General features: G+C 41.1%; 2 protein-coding genes across 10 annotated transcripts in view; one reads left to right on the forward strand and one right to left on the reverse strand.

Moving 5' to 3' along the window:
- Positions 1 to 11,527, forward strand: part of VIT (vitrin) — a 56,143-nt gene extending 44,616 nt beyond the window's left edge. For all 6 annotated transcript variants that reach the window (XM_036379982.2, XM_054514301.1, XM_036379984.2 and 3 more), the window contains 5 exons: positions 1,270 to 1,417; positions 2,031 to 2,134; positions 2,627 to 2,853; positions 4,899 to 5,412; positions 5,741 to 11,527. In XM_036379982.2, coding sequence (XP_036235875.1) covers positions 1,270 to 1,417; positions 2,031 to 2,134; positions 2,627 to 2,853; positions 4,899 to 5,412; positions 5,741 to 5,919 — 1,172 coding nt within the window. In that variant the 3' untranslated portion in view covers positions 5,920 to 11,527. The remainder of the gene's footprint in view (positions 1 to 1,269; positions 1,418 to 2,030; positions 2,135 to 2,626; positions 2,854 to 4,898; positions 5,413 to 5,740) is intronic.
- STRN (striatin) overlaps positions 11,429 to 19,557 on the reverse strand; it is a 69,152-nt gene continuing 61,023 nt past the window's right edge. For all 4 annotated transcript variants that reach the window (XM_036379981.2, XM_036379980.2, XM_036379979.1 and 1 more), the window contains 2 exons: positions 19,361 to 19,447; positions 11,429 to 19,274 (listed from right to left, as the gene is read on the reverse strand). In XM_036379981.2, the coding sequence (XP_036235874.1) occupies positions 19,105 to 19,274; positions 19,361 to 19,447 (257 nt within the window). In that variant the 3' untranslated portion in view covers positions 11,429 to 19,104. The remainder of the gene's footprint in view (positions 19,275 to 19,360; positions 19,448 to 19,557) is intronic.

Raw genomic sequence — 19,557 nt, forward strand, 5'->3', positions numbered from 1 at the left:
TTAGAATTAGAAAAAAGAGACAGCTATGGAAGAAAAAATTGAAGGTAATGAGATGGGAGGCAGTTGCATAAGCCACTAAGAACAATTGGTGCTTTGTAGCCTTCGGGCTACCTAATGATTAAAACACAGTAGTTTGAACAGTCTGATTGGTAGGAGGCATCATCAGAGGGAAATCAAGAGATGGGGATGACCCAGATGCTGGAGGGGGAAAATGTTAATTAGCACTCTAGTTAAGCCAAATTTTGATCCCGCTCCGGTGCTCCGGTCGCAGACCAAAGTGGTGAATGTTTCACCACTAACTTAGAGAAATGTGAAAGCAGGTTGGCAGAGATGAAGACAGCATTTGCAGCACAAAGATGAGGTTCATCTGTGTAATTAAAAGGAAGAGTTTGTTTGGGTACAGGCATACCTTTTATAGAACATTGCTTTCAGCCCAGAGAGGAAACACACAACAGCACACTGCTGCTGCAGCACACATGGGTACAAGGCTACCACAACATGCAAAAGAACAGCCCCCACTCAGTCTGAACATCCCAAGCAAAATCACCATCCTTGATGTTAGCTCCAGCCCAGAAGGAAACAGATGAACAATTCTCATTCAGAAGTGCAGAGCTGCCAGGATTGTTGTCCGTAATCCTGGACTGCAATCGCTTTGAAGAGACCCCACAGCGTCCTTCCCCTGAGGCACATCCCAGGCATCACACATTTCAGGAATTTCCCTCCCTTCTGAGGCACATTAACACAGTAACTGTTCCTGTTATGTCTATTACATCAATCAAGTCCACAAACGTGTCACCAAGGAAATCCCCTTAGTTTGTGCTCTGCAGGTGGTCAGATCACAAAATCCAAGCACCATGGCTGGTTTTACAAACTCCCATCACCTCTGGGCTGCAAATAAAGCGTGCTGAGAGCAGACATGGCTCTGAAGGCACAGGATATACAAGTCAGCCTGCTCCTGTGGGGCTGACCTCCCTCATCCCCAAAATGCAGTGCTTCCAGACTGACTCCTGTGAAAAGATTCTTGCCCTTTTGTCAGAGACAAGCTTAGATGTTTTATGGGACGGAGTCATGCCAAGAACTGTGTTTACCAACCAGTAGGACAGACTTTAGCTGCCAACTGTGACTTGTCCTTGAAAAAGGCTTTTTTGTAGAGTTTACACAGCAGGATAAGTCACTGGATGCAGAGTTTTTAGGCCTTTGCTGCTTGCAAGAAGCACAGCAATCAGAAAGCACTAAAAATATTTTTGGTGTTTCTTTATCTCTCCTCAGATTGCAAGGTTGATTTGTCCTTCCTAATGGATGGGAGTTGGAGCATTGGCAAACGCCGCTTTCAGCTCCAGAAGCGGTTCCTTGGTAACGTGGCTCAAGCCCTTGGCATTGGCAATGCAGGTCCTCTGATGGGCATTGTTCAGTATGGGTAAGAGCCTCCCAGACATTCCCATTGCCACAGGACATGACTGCACACTCTAGCTCTGTAGCATTCACATTCTCTGAAAAAAAATCCCTTCACCCAGCATTTTTCTCCTGGGAAGCTGAGAAGCCTCAGAGAAAAGGAAAACAATTCTTATCTCATTTGCTTCTCCTGTGTTGTGCTCACATGTGGAATGTGTTTGGAGATTGTTTACCCACAGGTGATATTGTTTCATTGGATTCTGGTGTGAGTTGTTTTGACTCTTTGGCCAATCAGGGCCAAGCTGTGTCGAGACTCTGGAAAGAGTCACGAGTTTTTATCATTATCTTTTTAGCATTCAGTAAGTATCCTTTCAGTATTCTTTAGTATAGTATAGTATTCTTTAATATAATATAGTATCATAAAGTAATAAATTAGCCTTCTGAGAACATGGAGTCAGATGCATCATTCCTGCCTTCCTCGGGACATTTCCCAACAAATACAATACCACTCTAAGCTGATACGTGCTAAAGCCTCACTCCAGCTTGCACTCAGGATCCAGGTAGCACAGACCAGCCCTGTGGCTTTTGTGTTGTATGTGAAGCAAAACACTGACATTTGCTCTAATTTCTCCTTTTAGTGATGACCCTTCCACAGAATTTAACTTAAAAACTTATGCCAACTCCAAGGATCTAAGGAATGCCATTGAGAAAATTCAACAGAAAGGGGGACTTTCCAATGTTGGTAGGTGATGGGGCTGCTTGCACTTCCTCCACTCAGGGAGGGCTTCAGAGCCTGGGCTATAGCAAGCCCACACCTCCTCACAGGACACAGAGGCTGGGGCCAAACAGTGCTTAGTGCTAGCACCAGGCTGGTGAGGGAGCACTGCTCCCACCATGACCTGCATGTGTTGATCCCAGGCCCTGCAAATCCATCACAAGTTGACATGACATACGAGCAGTTCCCATCAACGCTTTGGGGATCCTTGATAACCCAGCTCATCACTCCCAGCCTCTCTGGGGCATACAGAGGGGGTTCAGTGCAGGAGGGCTCGGGAAGCACGGGCACCAGTAGCAGTGGTCTCCCTTCCTGCTCACACAGCCACTGTGTGAGCTGCCTTCCCCAGCTCTCTGCAGCCTCCAACACTTGAGTCAGCTCTCTGCCTGCTATTTCATGGGATATTATCAGATGGAGTGCTTCCAGATCCGTAACTCCTCAACTCCTCTTCTATTGCAGGGAAGGCACTTTCATTTGTTAACAAAAACTTCTTTCTGGATGCTAATGGAAACCGAGGTGGAGCACCCAACGTGGTTGTAGTGATGGTGGATGGGTGGCCGACCGACCGAGTGGAAGAGGCCTCCAGGCTGGCCAGAGAATCAGGAATCAACATTTTCTTTGTCACTGTTGAAGCAGCTGCTCAAAGTGAAAAGCAGAACGTTATTGAACCAAACTTTGTGGACAAGGTAATTTGTGGGCTGAGTCTGACCAGGACTGAGTCTGAGCATTTGACCAGGCTGAGTCTGACTAAACTTTCCAACCTACTTCATTCAGGGCATTTCCCTTTCCTTCTTATCACTTATGGTTCTTTCTTTTCCTCCTTGTACATACTGTCTTGAGTTTTTCTGTACAAAAAACAGGCAGTAATGCTGAGGTCAGAAAGGGAATGAAGTCAGTAAAGTCCTGGTTTGAGGTACATCATCAAGCAAATGGCTTTTCACTGACTAAAGCTTAGCACACACCTGCAGTTGTACTGAGACAAGAGGCTTTCCAAATACTCAGTATTTGGAAAATGACAAAGTACAATCACAGCTTGAGCAATTTGGAATTGTTTTTTACACAAACCTCTTGCTGTGCATCTCCCACTAGGGAAAGGGTGAGGAGCCCTGTCAATCTAATGTCAATGTTGCATTTACAAACAGGTCCCACACAAGCAAAGGTTGGCACAGTCCCAACACAACCACATCCTAGTTTTTCAGCTATACTGGGTAACTCAAACGTTCTCTTTTCATGTTGATGAAGGCTATTTTTCAGTTACTTGTTTCTGCTGCTATGGACTTCATGGTAGGACTTGGAAAAAGGGTAAATCTCTGCCGTATGTAGAAAAGAGAATGCAAGCTTTGATTGATTTGTATTTGGCACCAACACTAGCTGTCTGATAACAGTGCTTCAGAACAAGCTGGTACCCAGTTAGGGCAGGAGATACCTGCCAAGTGGCAGACCAGGCTGGGCCTAAGAAACAGGGTTAAGTTATCTGGTATTTTCAGAAAACAGATTCCCATCTGAGCTGGGTTGCTCTGCCATGAAATAATCTCCCATGAGTCTTAGAGCTGCTCCAAAGAGCTGCACTGTCTCTGGTCAGCATATAATTGGATTGTATCTAATTTGCATTTAATGTTTTTTAAAGAACAAAGCTACAGCAAATCTCTGCAAACCTGCCAGGGATACAGCAGAAGTGAGAGCAGAGTGGGCTCAGAACAGAAAGGAGGGAATGGTGGCTTGATACTGCTGCATCGTAACACTAAAATAGAAGTAAGACAGTAAGAAGAGCAAATGAGAGCAGGACACCATGAGGAACCCACACTGGAGGGACCTGTAACTCCCTTGGAGCTGTTAGCCTTTATGCAAGTCAAGACCAGGGCCTTGGTCTTTTAAAATAGTCAGATACACTCACCATCACAAAGCTGATAGATAAAGCCTGGCTTAACAAAATATTCCCACCCAGAGAACTGAGGAATTGGCCTTTAAGAAGCACTAAAGCCAAAGGCAATTTGATCCAGCCTGTTTGCATCACTCCCCTCCTTCCCTTCCTCCACCCCTTGACTTTTCCCATGTCCTCTTCTGTGTCAGCCCTACTTCCTACCCACCCTCACCTGACTCCCACTAACCCTATAGAAGCTGCCCACAGATCTGGCCCTTATGAGTATTTACTTATAAAAGTTAATGGGTTTGGTTTTGGTTTTTTTACTATTTGGCAGAGCCAACACAATGAGCCTGGTTTTTCTTTGCTTAGAAAGGGTATGAACCAAGTTATCCTCAGCTTACGCCCCAGGTTTCACTTCAAAGTAGTAGGGTTTGTCAGCAGGCAAAACTTTCTTTCTTGTCCTGAATGAAGGGAGCTGAAGTTGCTACCTGGCAAACACGCTGTAATGTCCATGGGAGCCACGCTAAGAGCAGCTCTGTGATTTGGATGTTTTTCCCACAAACAGTGTGACTCACATAAAAAAGCCTGACAGGTGGCAAAACTTGCTTATTCAGTTTTTCACTACTATAATATCAGCTCCATCCCACAGTTAAAAAAAAAAGGCAGGAAAAACTGTCACATTACACAAGTATCTGTGATGTTACACTGACATCATTTCCCAGGGAAGCAGATGGTGATTGCAGGAGAGGCCATTTCAGACTCCAGCACTGCTCTTTCCAGGAGCCTATATTTACACTTTAGCTACATCCCCTAGCAGGAACAGGCAGACTGAGTTTCCATTGCGTTTATCCTTGTGTTGCCTCGCAGGCAGTGTGCAGGACAAGCGGTTTCTATTCCATCAACGTGCCCAGCTGGTTCAGCCTGCACAAGGTGGTGCAGCCCCTGGTGAAGCGGGTGTGTGACACCGAGAGGCTGGCTTGCAGCAAGACGTGCCTCAACGCTGCCGACATCGGCTTCGTCATCGACGGCTCCAGCAGCGTCGGCACCGGCAACTTCCGCACGGTTCTGCAGTTCGTGGCCAACATCAGCAAGGAGTTCGAGATTTCGGACACCGACACACGCATTGGGGCGGTGCAGTACACCTACGAGCAGAGGCTGGAGTTCAGCTTTGACAAGTATAGCACGAAGCAGGACGTGCTAAATGCCATCAAAAGGATCAGCTACTGGAGTGGGGGCACCAGCACGGGAGCAGCCATCAGCTACGCCTCAGAGCAGCTGTTCAGCAAGTCCAAACCCAACAAAAGGAAGATCATGATTGTCATCACAGATGGCAGGTCTTACGACGATGTCAGCATGCCAGCCATGGCAGCTCACCAAAATGGTAAGGTCTTCTATCACTGCCTGCTCTCCCCTCGTGCCTCAGCACTTATCCAGGTCAGATAAATGCAGTTTGCTATAATTTGAAGGCACTGGATGAAACCTTACAAAGCAAGAGTAGTACTTTTCTCTGGGTTCCCACTGAGCTCCAACAAGATCAGCATCTGTTTAATAGCTGAATAAGGAACTTCAGAAAAAACCCCAAACTTATAAATCATCTCAAATGTAGCAATGTCTAGGAGATCTCAAACTACATCCGCAGTATTGGTCTTAAATTAGATTTACTGCAATGACAATTTTAGTGCTTTTTCTAAACTTTTGGTTTTTTTCAGGAGTCATCGCTTACTCTGTTGGAGTTGCTTGGGCAGCCCCAGATGAACTGGAAGCCATTGCATCAGACCCTGCTAAGGAGCATTCCTTCTTTGTGGATGACTTTGACAACCTCTACCACTATGTTAATCAGCTCATCCAAAACATTTGCACAGAGTTTAATTCCCAGCCAAGGAACTGATGGACTCCAGCAAGGCAGGACCCTTGGGTGCTGTGCTGAAGGCATGACAAGTGCCACAGAAGTAATGCCAGTCCTCAGTTCAAGAAACACTGGAGGTGTTTCCCTCCAGCATTTTCCAGTCAGCAAGGTTGACTGCAGCTCTGTCCCTATGCATGATAATGCTCTGTGTAGACTTAATGAATGATTTTTTTTCGTTGTGGGCATCAGAAACTCTGATTTAGATGGGCAGCAGAAGAGGCAGTGAATATGGAGGAAATAACTGCAGCTGTTTGAAGAGCTGCTTCCAGCATAGAGCCCCAGCTTGCACAATTCTCACCTTTGGACACACACAAGTTCCTTAAAAGTGCCACCTGCTCCCTGAAGTGACCAGGTCCCTCAGGGAGTGGCCAAGCTGCTGAGCTGCTGTGGTAGAAACACCTCATATGGCACTGCCCACCAGATGACACACAGATCAGGGCTCAAATACCAGACGGAGGGGGAACACAATTTGAGTACCTTCTTAAAAGCAGGTATTCTGTCCACACTGCTGTCTTGTCAGTAAGTTAAGCTTCAGCTAGCGTCAACTCAAGCACTGGGATTTATCCAAACCCTGAGAAACTGGAAAGCAAGAGAGAGGAAAGGTTCAAACCCCAGGACCCTACAAGTCTGCCTCCTTTACAACCCTACAACCACAATAAAGCCCCAAATCCACAAGGCAGCCAACATGCAGGAACTGGAATCTAGTCTCCCACAACACTGCATTAATTACTTGACCTGAGACGTGTCTTTCCCCTCAGCTTCCTCCTTCACTATTGGATGGTTCAAGGCCTGCAGGACCACAGGAGTGTTGCCAGGACACAGGAGACTCTGAGAAAAACTGTGGGTTTAAGCTGCTCACAATCACTAAAGCATTTAAGACTCACCACTCTGTCATTAGACCAACACTCAGAAGTGCAGTCTCTAGTGTCAGGAGAGCTATTCAAGAGCCATTAACAGGATTTAAGAGGGAATTATCTGAAGTTCTGTGTTATACACTGGGAAAAGCAGAATTTCAAGCATTTAGATACTCTCCCTCAAATTTAGGACCAGCTTTTCTTTTATGGACTGATTTCAAAATCTACCTATTACAGCCCTGGATCTGTCAGAACACAGTGGTTTCTTAAGTGAAGAACTACCCATGTCACTAGTCAGTGCAGAAGGAGGGACACACTAGGAGGACCAAAATAACTCCAGTCTATTTAGGAAGCAGCAGTTACTGGTTATGTTCCATCCAGTATCATTAAAGAAAATACATTCATTAAGCTAAGTTATCAAAGGAGCCAATAAAAACATGAGTGTTCACACTCCTTACAGCAATCAAAGCCATGCTGTGCCAGGTTTGTGGAACTAACAGGAAATGGAAAGAAATTAAAACTCAAATTTGCCATATTACTTGCAAATCAAGCTCTTAACAGCATTTATAGTTTTAATAACCATGAGCCAAGATATTTATTAGCCACATAAATTCTAATTGAATTGCCATAAGGGAAACTCATTTTATCAGCAAAAGTAGCACTATTTTTTAAATCATTATGTTTGGAAATATGACTGAAGTACCTAATAACCTGTCAACTAAGTAAGCATAACACAAATTAATGAAAACAGCAGATTCTTCCTGATCCCCCTGGTGGGGTAACATAAGCCAGGCTGGGGTCCTCTCAAGAGGTTATCAAAGCCAATCTTGGATGAAACAGTGGTTTTACACAGTGAAAGTTCATCGCTTCCCCTTAGAAGAAACATTAAGTTCCAGCTTTAACTGAGTATCATCAATTCAACCATTCTAGCCAGACTGAAGGCCCAGGACACTGTCAGCATCCACAAATATATTTGTATGCAGAGTTTTTACCACTAATCTCTGCTGCTGCACTTCACAGCAATAACTTTTGGCTTGAAAAAAATTATTAAGGACAGAGAGTTAGGGATGAGGCATGAGCTGAGCAACTCCTGATATCCCCCATCTCCTGACCCAGCTCCTCAGTACCCTTCTGCTGAACACATCTTTCTCTGTCAACAGGGAACTTTACATGGCCTGGACAAAACTCAAACCCATTAACTGAATTTACTGGGGTCTTCAGTTCAGACACCAGATTTATTATCTAAAAACCTGTTTGTTTGGGATTTGATTTGGGGCTGCCTGAGAAAAAGGCCTAAATTCTAACTTACAGTTACTCTTAATGCTGTGGGTTTAATTTTTAATGCAGCAGCTCACTACCACATATTGTTCTCCATACTGAATGTACTCTTGCAGCACCAAAGATTGGTACCCTGCAGAGACTTCCCAATGCTTCACTTGTGCAGAGGTGGCCGAGACATTGGGAGCAGCTAGAGCACACATGCTCTTTAGGATGTGCTAAGGGATATATGCATATGGGATACAACTTCTTCCTAAAGCTTAAAGTTTAAGCAATGACATTAAGCTTTCAAATGCTTTTTCACAGGAAAGTTGCACAGCTATCTTTTGTCAAGCATTTATAAGGGAGACTTCAGGGTTTGTTGTTCAAATGGTTTATCTTAAGTTTACAGAACAACTATGGTGCTTGTTTCTCAATGTGCATTTTTATTTACTTCTTGGGACTATCTTGAAATCACCAACACACAAACTGTGAAAGTGGTTTAATCCAACTCTCATCTAAACATAGAAGTCCTATTCATAAGCACCGTAAACTTAAGTGGAAGTCTCAAAATTTTGAATACACCCTTCCATGCAATCATAGAACACACTCCTCTTCACCTTTACTTTTCATAGCAATCAAATCACTTGCTGCCTACTAAAGTCTCTAAATACTGTTTGATTAAAAAAACAAGTTACCTTACATATATAGATAAATGTTCAAAGGGGTATATTTGAAGAAAGCAGAACTCCTTCTGTAACATATACAAGCTATTTTGAGCTTATCAACATTAAGTTGCTATATCTTTTGCAATAAAATTGTCTTAAAGGCATATGCAGTGCATGTCATCTCATATGGGGTTAAAAAATAAACAGCAAATACAGCCCATGACATTTTAGTTTCTGAAACACAGCTGAGGTCATTACTACATTGGAAGACTTAGCAAGGTTGGCAAAGCCTGGGTGGTTCACTGTTGTCCTTTTACATGCTCAGATGAAAAAGATCCTTAGAGTGAGCTACCACAAAATTACCTGTCAGAGGCATCAGTCAACTGAAGCAGAGCCTAAGGACTGAAGGGCATCAAAATTATATGTACTTTTCAAGGGCTGCAAGATCATGTCTTATTTGTAATCAGACTTCCTTTGGAAACTGAAAAAATATGACAGTGGCTTTACACAATTTCTAGATGTGGGACTGAATCAAAGGAGGATCTAGGTGTCCAGTCACTTGATGCTGGGCCACTTAGTTTCAGGTGTCTGACCAGTTCAGTGGAACCTGTTGTCTGGCAAGGCATGCCCAAGAGAAGAGATGGAAGCTGTCTGAACCAGTCACTGCATACACATTCTAGAGGGTGTTGTCTGATCACCCTCTCCCTAAGAAATAAGCTTCTTTGCACTCAGAGTTGGCTGGTGGCTTATCAGTGCTCAGCAACCACAGTGCAGAACACCCACCTACTGATATACCTACTGATGTCCATGCTCTGGAAGCCTTGGCAGAGCTCGGTTTCAGCATCTCCTGCCAACTCCAGCATTAGCCAGTCCACCAAATTCAATTAAGCATTCAGCTATCTCTTCAGAGAGAAGTACCTCAAATTCCTGTCTCCCCAGAGCAGGACACAGCATTTCTGCTGTCACTGTGCCACCCTGCACAGAAGGCATCACCCGCAGTGTGCATCTCCCACTCCTCAGCTGCTGCTGCTTTGCTGGTTTGGCAAGAGGAGAGTTTCTCCATGGCTGCTGCTGACAGGGGGACAGACAAGCTTCCCCTTTCTCCTCACACTCATTCCCCCATGGCTCTCTAGCACACAGGGGGAACCATACCAGTAATCAGGAAAAGCTCTGGAGTTAAGCATCCAGCCAGGATCAACCCAATCTAAATATATTTAGGGATTCAACACCCTACCTGTAACCCCACAGGACATCATCCACATTATCTACTTAGAAAGCCAAAGCAAGCAGTAGGTAGTCTCAGAAATATTACCTAGACACCAAATTTAAGTCACTTTTCTGTGGTATACATACCTTAAATTACTTCATGGTTGAACAAAGCCACTATCATTCTGCTAGCTATTTTTCTCTGTCCATGAGCAACATTATAGAAACAACTTGATCCCTTTTTTTTTCCATTCCCATCTCATTTCAAGAGATCTTGGACAATATCAGGCCATTTACATTTGCTGAGTCACCTACATATTGAAAACATTACAAATGTACATCTATGCAGCTGAATGCTTCAAATTCCTCAAAATAATCATTTTTCCTTGTTAAACTGAGGGAGGAAGGGGGATGAGGGTTTTAGCACTGCATCAGCAACACTGCTCACAATCAACTGTGTCAGTCTTACTGAACGGCAAGAAACATGTTATTTTCCTTAACACCAGTTTAACCCATTCTCTGATTTCTAATGAAAACTCTGATAGTGCAGTTCAAGAATTCCAGCACTCATAGAAATTACTTCTTTTTAAGCACAAGAAATTGTAGAAGCTCCACTGTATCATCAAATATACTCACTTTTCTCACATGCAAGTCATCATGGGGCCATGTCATAGGCAAACCCATAAGCATGTTAAGAATGCCTCCCCCATGTGAGGGCCACTCATATGTTATTCACTGAATCTTCTTTCCCCCTACCTCAGGAATCTTCTAGAGGCATTCACACTGGTGTGAATGAGATTGTATTGCCAATTCATAAAGCGATTCCTCCTTTCCTATGAGGCAGGAAGACGAGTAGGACCAAATCAGGCTATTTTATACCTACCAAGAAAAGATGAGAACTTCACTTACCCACCTACAAGCTCAGAAAAAACAGGATGGGCTCACTGACAACAACTTGTTCTGCTGCAGGTCTGTGTAGGTTCTCCTGCCACCCGCTCACATTGCCGTTCTGAGCACCTTCCTGTAGAGACACAGCTGCCATCTGTGATGTGTGCTTTGCTCTCCCTCATCCTCTCCCCAAGGGCAGAACCACGCGTTTATTTTTGCACTGAATGAACGCTGTCCTCAGGAAGAGCCACGTGTCTGGCTGTGAACAAAGCCTGCTGACAGCCCAGCTCCTGCAGAACTGCACCCCCTCTGCATGCCTGCTGACCCCACATTCACCCCCACACGGGCACCACGTGCCTCGGCACATGGAAGGATGTGGGGTGTCAACAGAGCCAAGCTGGCGCACAAGTACGAAACCAAGACATACGGAGGACAGAAAAACCAAGGCACTCCTGTGAACATGCTGCACAGCTCAGCAGGACTTTCACATGGCGTTACCTCAAGCCCCTCCAAACAAGTCTACTTGTCTTCCTCTTAATGTACCTCCCCCTCCTAGCACTCACTCCACAACCACAGGTATCTTGTGATAAAATGCAGAATTATGAACACAATGCAAAATGTTGAAAAATAGTATTTATTAGCACCCAATTTACATAATTATATGGTACAAATGACACTTGCTGCTGCAACATTAAATAAAGCTGCTCTTAAAAACCATTGCTTATTTCTGGAAGTCCGTGTGATTTTGCTCAGCACAGAATGCGGGTACAGTACACAGATACCCCACTTCACTACTGCCATATCAACACAAATACCTGCATGGTTACCTCAATGGGGTCTCATTTTAAACGGCACACTAACATAAGCAGATCTATATAATTTTAAATGACAAAATATTTATTTGACTTATTCAGGCAAGTGAATGTAGCTTTAAATATAACCTATCCAAGAAGTTTCACAAAATATGAATTGCAGTGAAAAAGAGAAAATTCAGGGCTGCACTTGAGAAGCTCAAAATTACACTGGCGTATTTCAAAATAATCTCCCTCTGAATTTTCTATCTTTGCCATTATCCAGCATTTTAAACTACTGTGTTTTAGTAAGAAGTTTAATACTAAGTTTCTGAATAAGCATTTCCATTTAAAGCAAAAATTTATACTTGTAATAATAAACGCTAAACAAATCTTTGGAGATTGAATCACTTTCCTTTTTCTCATGTCCCATGATTAATAAGCCTTTTCAAAATCATGAAATATATTACATTTATGGATGCTTACTCTCAAGAAAACTATTTCCTTCATAAATTAGAAAACAGAATTTCTCACTCAAAATAACATTCACTTTTGTACAACAGTTGCATTTAAACAAGGTAATTTTGGTGGTACTGCAATTCTGACACAGCCTTGTACTGAGCCATACACAAAAAACTGACAAGTAGACTATTACTCAACAAGTAGGTACTTCTCATTTGGATCCAAAATTCTGCAAGACACTTGAAGCCAAACATTGTTTCAAAGTAGTCATTCAAAACTGGTGTATAAAATCATAACCTAGCCATAGTTCTGAAGGGGAATCTTAATTTCCTTAAGCTGTTTGCATATCAGCCACAGTAGCCTTTTCATATCAACAATCTGCAATGGAAGTGACCCAAAACAGAAGGGAAGCCACTGAAATTACTAACATATTAGTGGTTATCACCTATAGTAACTTCTCCTAAAGAGAGCTGTCAGGTATTTCTAAGTTCCATCAGAAAAGAAAAAAGTGTATTAATATAAGCAACAACAACAAAAAAAATTCCTAGCTACAGTCCATATGGCAAAGAAATTTGTCTTTTTCAACCTGACAGTTAAGTGAAGATAATTATGCAAAATACAATGCAAAGCTGACAAACGTCAACAGAGAACCTTACAGCAACAAAAGTCATCTCATCATGGAGTTCCTTCTACAAGTTTTTTCAGATGCACTATTCAAGAAAAAATAGCACAAGACCACTTTTCTGTTTGCTTGGACTATAAAGGTACAAGAAATCATTAGCTAGCATGCTCAGTTTGCATTTCCGAAAGAAGCACTAACACATACGAGACAGTTTTCAAAACTGATGCACATTTGCAAATGTCCAACTTCAAGGAAACAATTCTAGGAGGCATATATCTGAAAACAAGCTACATTCGAAAGCACTGTATCTTGATGATAGGAAGCATAAAAAAATAAATTCTTAATGGAAAAATATTAGCTTGAAGTCCATCATTTATCCCTTATACAATGTTTTTGGCTGCTTTTCACAAGTAATCCAAAAATAATGACAATATTTGGCTTGGCAATAAGTTTTCCTTTCCCTTTCAGAACAGTACAAATCCAGCTGTATAAATCTTTTCCTAACACCACAGTCTAATACTCTGGTGTGAGGACCAAGGGTTACTCAAAATAACCAGGAAGTAATTTTGGGAGCCTGCAATTCAAACTTAAGGGAACCAAAGAAGGCTGGCCTGGAGGACCACGTCAATCCAAGGCTTTGAGCAGCTTAGAAACACGTACACGGGGTATGGTTTAAACACTGGTGTGATCTCCCAGGATCACAGCATGGCTTGGCAGCATGAGCAGGGCAGAAGCAGTCTAACACACAATACCACAATCTACATTTAGGCAGGAGGAAGTTGGGCTAAGAATATAATATTGTTAAATGCCTTTTTAGCTCAGCCATAGTTTGGATTTTGTAGTCTAACAACAAGTCTCTCCTGCCAACAAACCAGATGAGCTCCACAAATTATACTATTCAACTGGATTTATGCCTTCTGTAGTGGAATCCACATTCTCAAAAATATCTTAAATGATACAGCAATTCATAAGCTTTCACAACTGACTACAGAGCAGCAAAACCAACTCAGAAGGCAGGCTAAGAGATAACACACCAAAATTAAATAAACTGCATGTAAGGAGGTACAAATCCATCTTTTGGTGGTGAGAGGGCTGGGCTGAAGCTGAAGCTTCAACCACCCTTCAAAAAACCACTCCAAGAGAAAAATCAGAAGTCCTTCATGACATCCTGCAGTAAGTGCTCACTGCAGATGAGATTTTAAGATTCTCAGAAAATGTATCCTAAAGGGAAATTCAAGTGGGAAGATAAAAAGCCCAGATCAAAAGGATAGATAACCTGCACAGGTATGTTAATTAGCACAGGCATTTATTTAAAGGTCACATTTCCAATCATCCTCCCTCCTAGGAACATTCCCACCAGCTAAACAAGAGTGTTTGCCTGAACAAGGACTATTTAAACAAGAGTCATCCTAGTCCTTCCCCACCCTCCCCAGGAGTTTGTTCATTTGCTCTGCTGTATTTAACACTATATTTTACAATAGGGGTTATTTTTTTAAAACATCCTGACATAATTGGATGGACCAACACTGCTGTCCCTCAGTTTCTCTGCTGCTCAGTAGGAATGTGGCAGAGGCTTTCAGTGGCAGTTTACAGGCAAATCATTTCCATAACTCTGTATCTAAGCTTACAGAAACTGATGATGAAAGAGTCAAGACTGTTCACCTATTGTCACCCTCTTCAACTAAACATGTTATCAGATTCACATAAAATATTCTCAACACCTTCATGTCCTTATGGAAAAAAGGAGCCTCCTGAAACAGCTGAGCATTTTTTTCAAGGAAATCTTTCCATCCTCTCAGCCACTCAATAGTAACAACTATGCTAAGTATCTCTACGATGCTCATGAACAGCAGCTGCCCAAGAAAACTCGCATTGCCATGTCAAAGATTGCCACATCTTACAGAAATCAATTTACCACATGGAAGAGGTTAACTGTTGTATTCTGATTTCTTCATTTCTCACAGTGTAGTCCAAACCAACTTCCACTAAACAGCCACAAATTTCAGCACAGGACAACCACAATGGCTGTATTTTCTTCCTTAATGCATCTCAGGTTGACTAGGCATTTCACACAGGCACCAAGCAGGCTCTTGGATACCTGGGACAGACAGTCTGTGAATACACTGTCAAGCCACAGCCTGAAAATGTTTCCAAATCTTGAAAGGCATTAGTAAAAGCAAGACTTGATTATCTGATCATTATGCCTGCTTTTCAACTTTTTCTTTTCACACTTCTGCCCATCAAAAGCTGCTCAAAAAACATATGAGTTTACAGAAATTGATGCTCCCCAAAATTACACTGCTAAAACCCAAGGAGGCAGAGAAAGGCAACACATCTGTGATCCAATAAATGTACTGAAAAGGTGCTGTAACTAAGTCCTTTATCTCTCATACATTTATTCAAAAGAACAAATCTCTGGTTACTTTAAATTCACAACTGAAAACCAGTATTGTATGACCTAATCACAAAGCTGTATGGTGAACACCACACACGTACTCAACCAAATTACATGGGACTGCTTTAACATGACGTTATTTGAAAATACACGTCCTAAAAGAATAGGCTACAGTACATGGCATGTAGTTCTACAGGCTTCTTGCTAAAGAACATAGTATATCAAAATAAAGATGGATGAGATGAAAGTAGCGAATCTTTTTTGTGGAAGTTTTCTCTCTGAGGCCCAAAAATAAATGCAGACACTAGGATTTTGTAAGAGTGACACAATATATCTAGAACTTCTTCCAAGTTACTCTAAATAATTCTGTGCAAGTGTTTTGGTAACTGAATCCAATATGTGAAAGCAAGCAGCCCAGTGAAGTAAATTAGAGTAAAAGTGAAAGTACTTAAACTAGTGGACCAATTTTCAACATACAGAAGGACCGGAAATTCTCCCATGAAATAAGTTAGTATAACCAAAATCATTAGCACAGGCTAACATAGACAAAAAATTATATGAGCTAACCATTAAAAAATTACCATGTAAATTAGATATGGGAAAAATAGTAATGGTAAAATGCTATATACTGATATTGCAGAAAAATGTTTTTTTCCAAGAATAAGCCTTGGGTCCAGTTTTGTTTACACTTTGGATATATGTATCACACTAATGAAAGTTACTAAGTACACTGAACCAGGAAAAACTGCACAGAAAAGGGGAACAAATAAAAATAATTTAGTGCCCTCAGAAGTTCAAAACTTGTAAGATCCAGGATAATCATGAAACAGGAATTAAGTCTCTAGCTGCAAAAGAATCATAACATACTAAAAGTGAAGAAGAAACTTGAAAAGCAGCAATGCTCAAATGTTATTTAAAGGAGTTGTCATAAATAAAGAAATACGATTTAAGTTTGTCAGACATCAAAAGCTTGGTCTTCCTACAAAAGCATCATGTTAGAGAGGATAAACCCAACCAAATAACAACCACACTTAACAGATGACCCTCAGACTAAGTCCAACAAATCATGCATGTGGAATGGTGGTATGGACACCAATATCTGGAGAACTGAGGCTAAAGGATGAAAACAAGCAAATGTTGTGCAAAAAAAGCAGACTAAAAAATAGCTTGAAGAAAGCAGAAAGGAATGAAAATATACAGACGGAACCAGGGTGTGCCTGGAGCTTCCAAATTACAAAGACTATGAAGAGTATGTAAAATGGCACAAAAGATGGCTTGGAATACTGGCATGAAATTACAAAAAAGAGCTACTAAATATTACATAAATTCTCCTGCCAGTGAGATGTAGTCATTGATTGAAATAATCTTTAAAAGGAAGCCTAATTGTTTTAGAACATATAAAATCTCACTGGCCAAGACAATATTAGAACGCACAAGTCTACAACCCCGCTTTAGCAAGCAGATGGACTAGATAACCTAAATAATTTTGTCAACCTCATCTCCTACGATGATGCTCAGAAGATCTGACAGGCTCATGCACAATACCCTGCAGTCCTACAAGTATGTGAGCAAGTACAGTAAAAAGACATTGACATCAATTATGAAGACAAGCACAAAAATATATATATTCCACAACCTCTTCGTAAGGCTACATATGTTTTGTTTTGTTTTTTAAAGGCACCTCATCCTCTAGCTATTGCCAGCTTTTAAAAAAATCACTTTTCGGTTTGAGCAAGAGCTCAAGAGTGAGAAGGAAACATCTTTCAATTCACATTTGAACAGCCACTTCTTACATTCCAATTGTAATCAGAATGACAGTCTTTAAAAAGAAGCATGCTGGCCTATTAGTTTTTATGTACAGCAATTTAAACAACTGTGACTACATATTGTATTGTGTAAGCAAAAACACAACATTCATTTCATACTCACACCAGTATCCTTTGTATACACAAACTCAAGAGAACTCTTAATACTAAAACATTAAAATGCACCCATGGAGTCTTCCCTTACTAGACACATTTAATACATGTTTACAATATATATACACATATATAATATACATAACTTTTAGAATTTTTCAAATAAATTTTTGTAATTTTTCTCTTCAAAAAGAAATAAAATAATGACACTGAAAGAATATGAGTCAAGTACACAAAACTCTCACAAAGTTGAATGCTCAGTTTTGCAGCCAAGTTTCCTCCTTTTCATCATAACCAAAAGATTTTATAAAAACTAAATAATCTGTATTATTATTGTAGTCATCTGTTTCATGGTAAAAGTTCTAATCTTATCTAAGGAAATATATTGCATATCAATATCATGAACTGACATATGTGAATATTCTGAGCAATAAAAGGTATTCCAGAATATTTTAGCAGTACATATAATGGTAGCAGGCTCAAACAGCACAGGTCAACTTTTTATTCTAAATAATATACTTGCTTTAAACTCTGAGATCAACTTCAAATGTGGTCCCATCCCCAAATGGCACTCTAAAAACAACATAGTCGAACCTCATGTTGATATCGTTCGATGACTCCTGCTTATGAAGTGTCAGTTTAAAGGTAAGGACTTATTTATCAGTTTCCAGTCTTAACCTCAGGCTGGTATATGAAGAGTTGCACTGGGTTCTTTCCTACTCATATCAGCACCAGAAATCAACTCCAGCAGAAATTCTGCTTTCCATTCCCATCAGAGAAAAACACCAACTTCGTGCTTATGAATAGTAATAATTCTGATGATGACACACAAGAGAAAGGAACCCACTCACTTTCCTTTAAGAAGGAACAAGAAGACTAACAGATTGGATTAAAAGTTATTTGTCAAATCAACAGAGAAGCTCTGAATAGATAAACAAAGCACATCTGTTGAGTAATTATGAGAAGCACTCATTCTTCAGGTAACCCAATCAATGGCACATACAGCCAGTGAAGTGGACAAGGTAAAAAGTCCCTCAAATGGTGCAGCTGGGAAATATTCTAGCAGTAGCAGAATCTCTCAAACTGATGGAGCTTTGTACAGTTTCCACCTATTCCACTAAAAGGACTCATACAAAGCATCAGATTTAATCTTCAAAGTATCTCACTGTTATCCATAATGCCCAGAATGATACCCTTTTTAGCAGGAACAGAAAAAAAGGGGACGAATGTTTGATAGCTATAATTGTAGGACAGCTTCTTTGGAAAGCTTTTTGATAATTTCTTGTGCCAGATCTCCAAGAATAAACAGCATTAAAATCTGAATAAGTTAAATTTGCTACTACAGTTTGCACAGATTGCGTCAGTCTGTTGTTAACTGGGATTTAGACTAAAGGCTCAGTTTCTAGCCATATGCTAATACAGGCTTAAAAAATTATATCCTTTTTTTGCAAACAAAATATTTACTGAGAAACACAGAAGATGTAACAGAAACTTTTCTGCATTTTAATGTATGTTAGTAATTTGCCTTCCTTTAATTGCATTTATCTTAGGCTAGCAGCCAGGTGGCTGAGATTAACTATCTGCTACTGCTCTCTGAACAAGATCTACTTTATTCATACACCAAAGGGATGACGAAGTGCCTCTCACATGATACAGTAAAGAGCATGCGAACTGACTTTGAATCACTTTTTCCAGGTGATTTGAGTACATTAAGATTCTTCAATGAGAACATCCTAGGAAGTTTCCCTCTTTTCCTGCTCCCTGATGCAATTAGACCCCTTCTTTCCAGTACTCCATTTTATTAATAGAGAATACGTAGACCTAGTTTCACCCAAGGCCTGCCTGGACGAAAATTCACACCCTCTACATAAAAGCTTTTTTTTTTTTAAAACTATTTGAAACTGAGAGATTCCAAGCTCTCAGCACCAGCTGAGCTCACAGAAACCAGAACAAACGTCAATTTAGAAAACAGCACCCTGCAAAACTACACACTTACAAACAATCTCTGAATTATAGGGCAAGATAAAACAACTCATGCCCTCCACTTCTCTTTTGTGCAGCTGGTTAAATATATACAAAGCTAAAGTTGAATGGGAAGCACTCTGTCATACAAACACTTTAGCCAGGGCATCTGCTCCTGCACTGGCAATATAACATTTGGATGGGTGGAAAGCCACGTCATGAATGGACTCATCAAATTTTTTGCGATGGGCAGTAAATTCTTGGATGCAGGTCTTGCTTTCAAGATTCCACAAGCGAATCGAACAGTCATGGCCTAAAGAAAGGGAAAAGAGTTTTCTTTATAATTTGCATGCCTCCCACCATTATGAGAAAAAGAAAATGAAATCTGAATGTACTTACTGCCAGACATCAAATACAAGCCATTAGGATCAACAGCTAAACTTGTAACTGCATCTAAGTGAGCTACCATGGAGTGGATCAGTTTTCCTTTGAAAGAAAAGATTTATTTAGGTTATTTTCTGCAATTAACTTTGTTGTCTGTATTCACTGCTTATGACCCTATCACAGCTGATATAAACACAAGAGATCTTGTCTCA

The sequence above is a fragment of the Molothrus ater genome, chromosome 3 (genome assembly GCF_012460135.2).
Source record: "Molothrus ater isolate BHLD 08-10-18 breed brown headed cowbird chromosome 3, BPBGC_Mater_1.1, whole genome shotgun sequence".
Lineage (NCBI taxonomy): Eukaryota > Metazoa > Chordata > Aves > Passeriformes > Icteridae > Molothrus > Molothrus ater.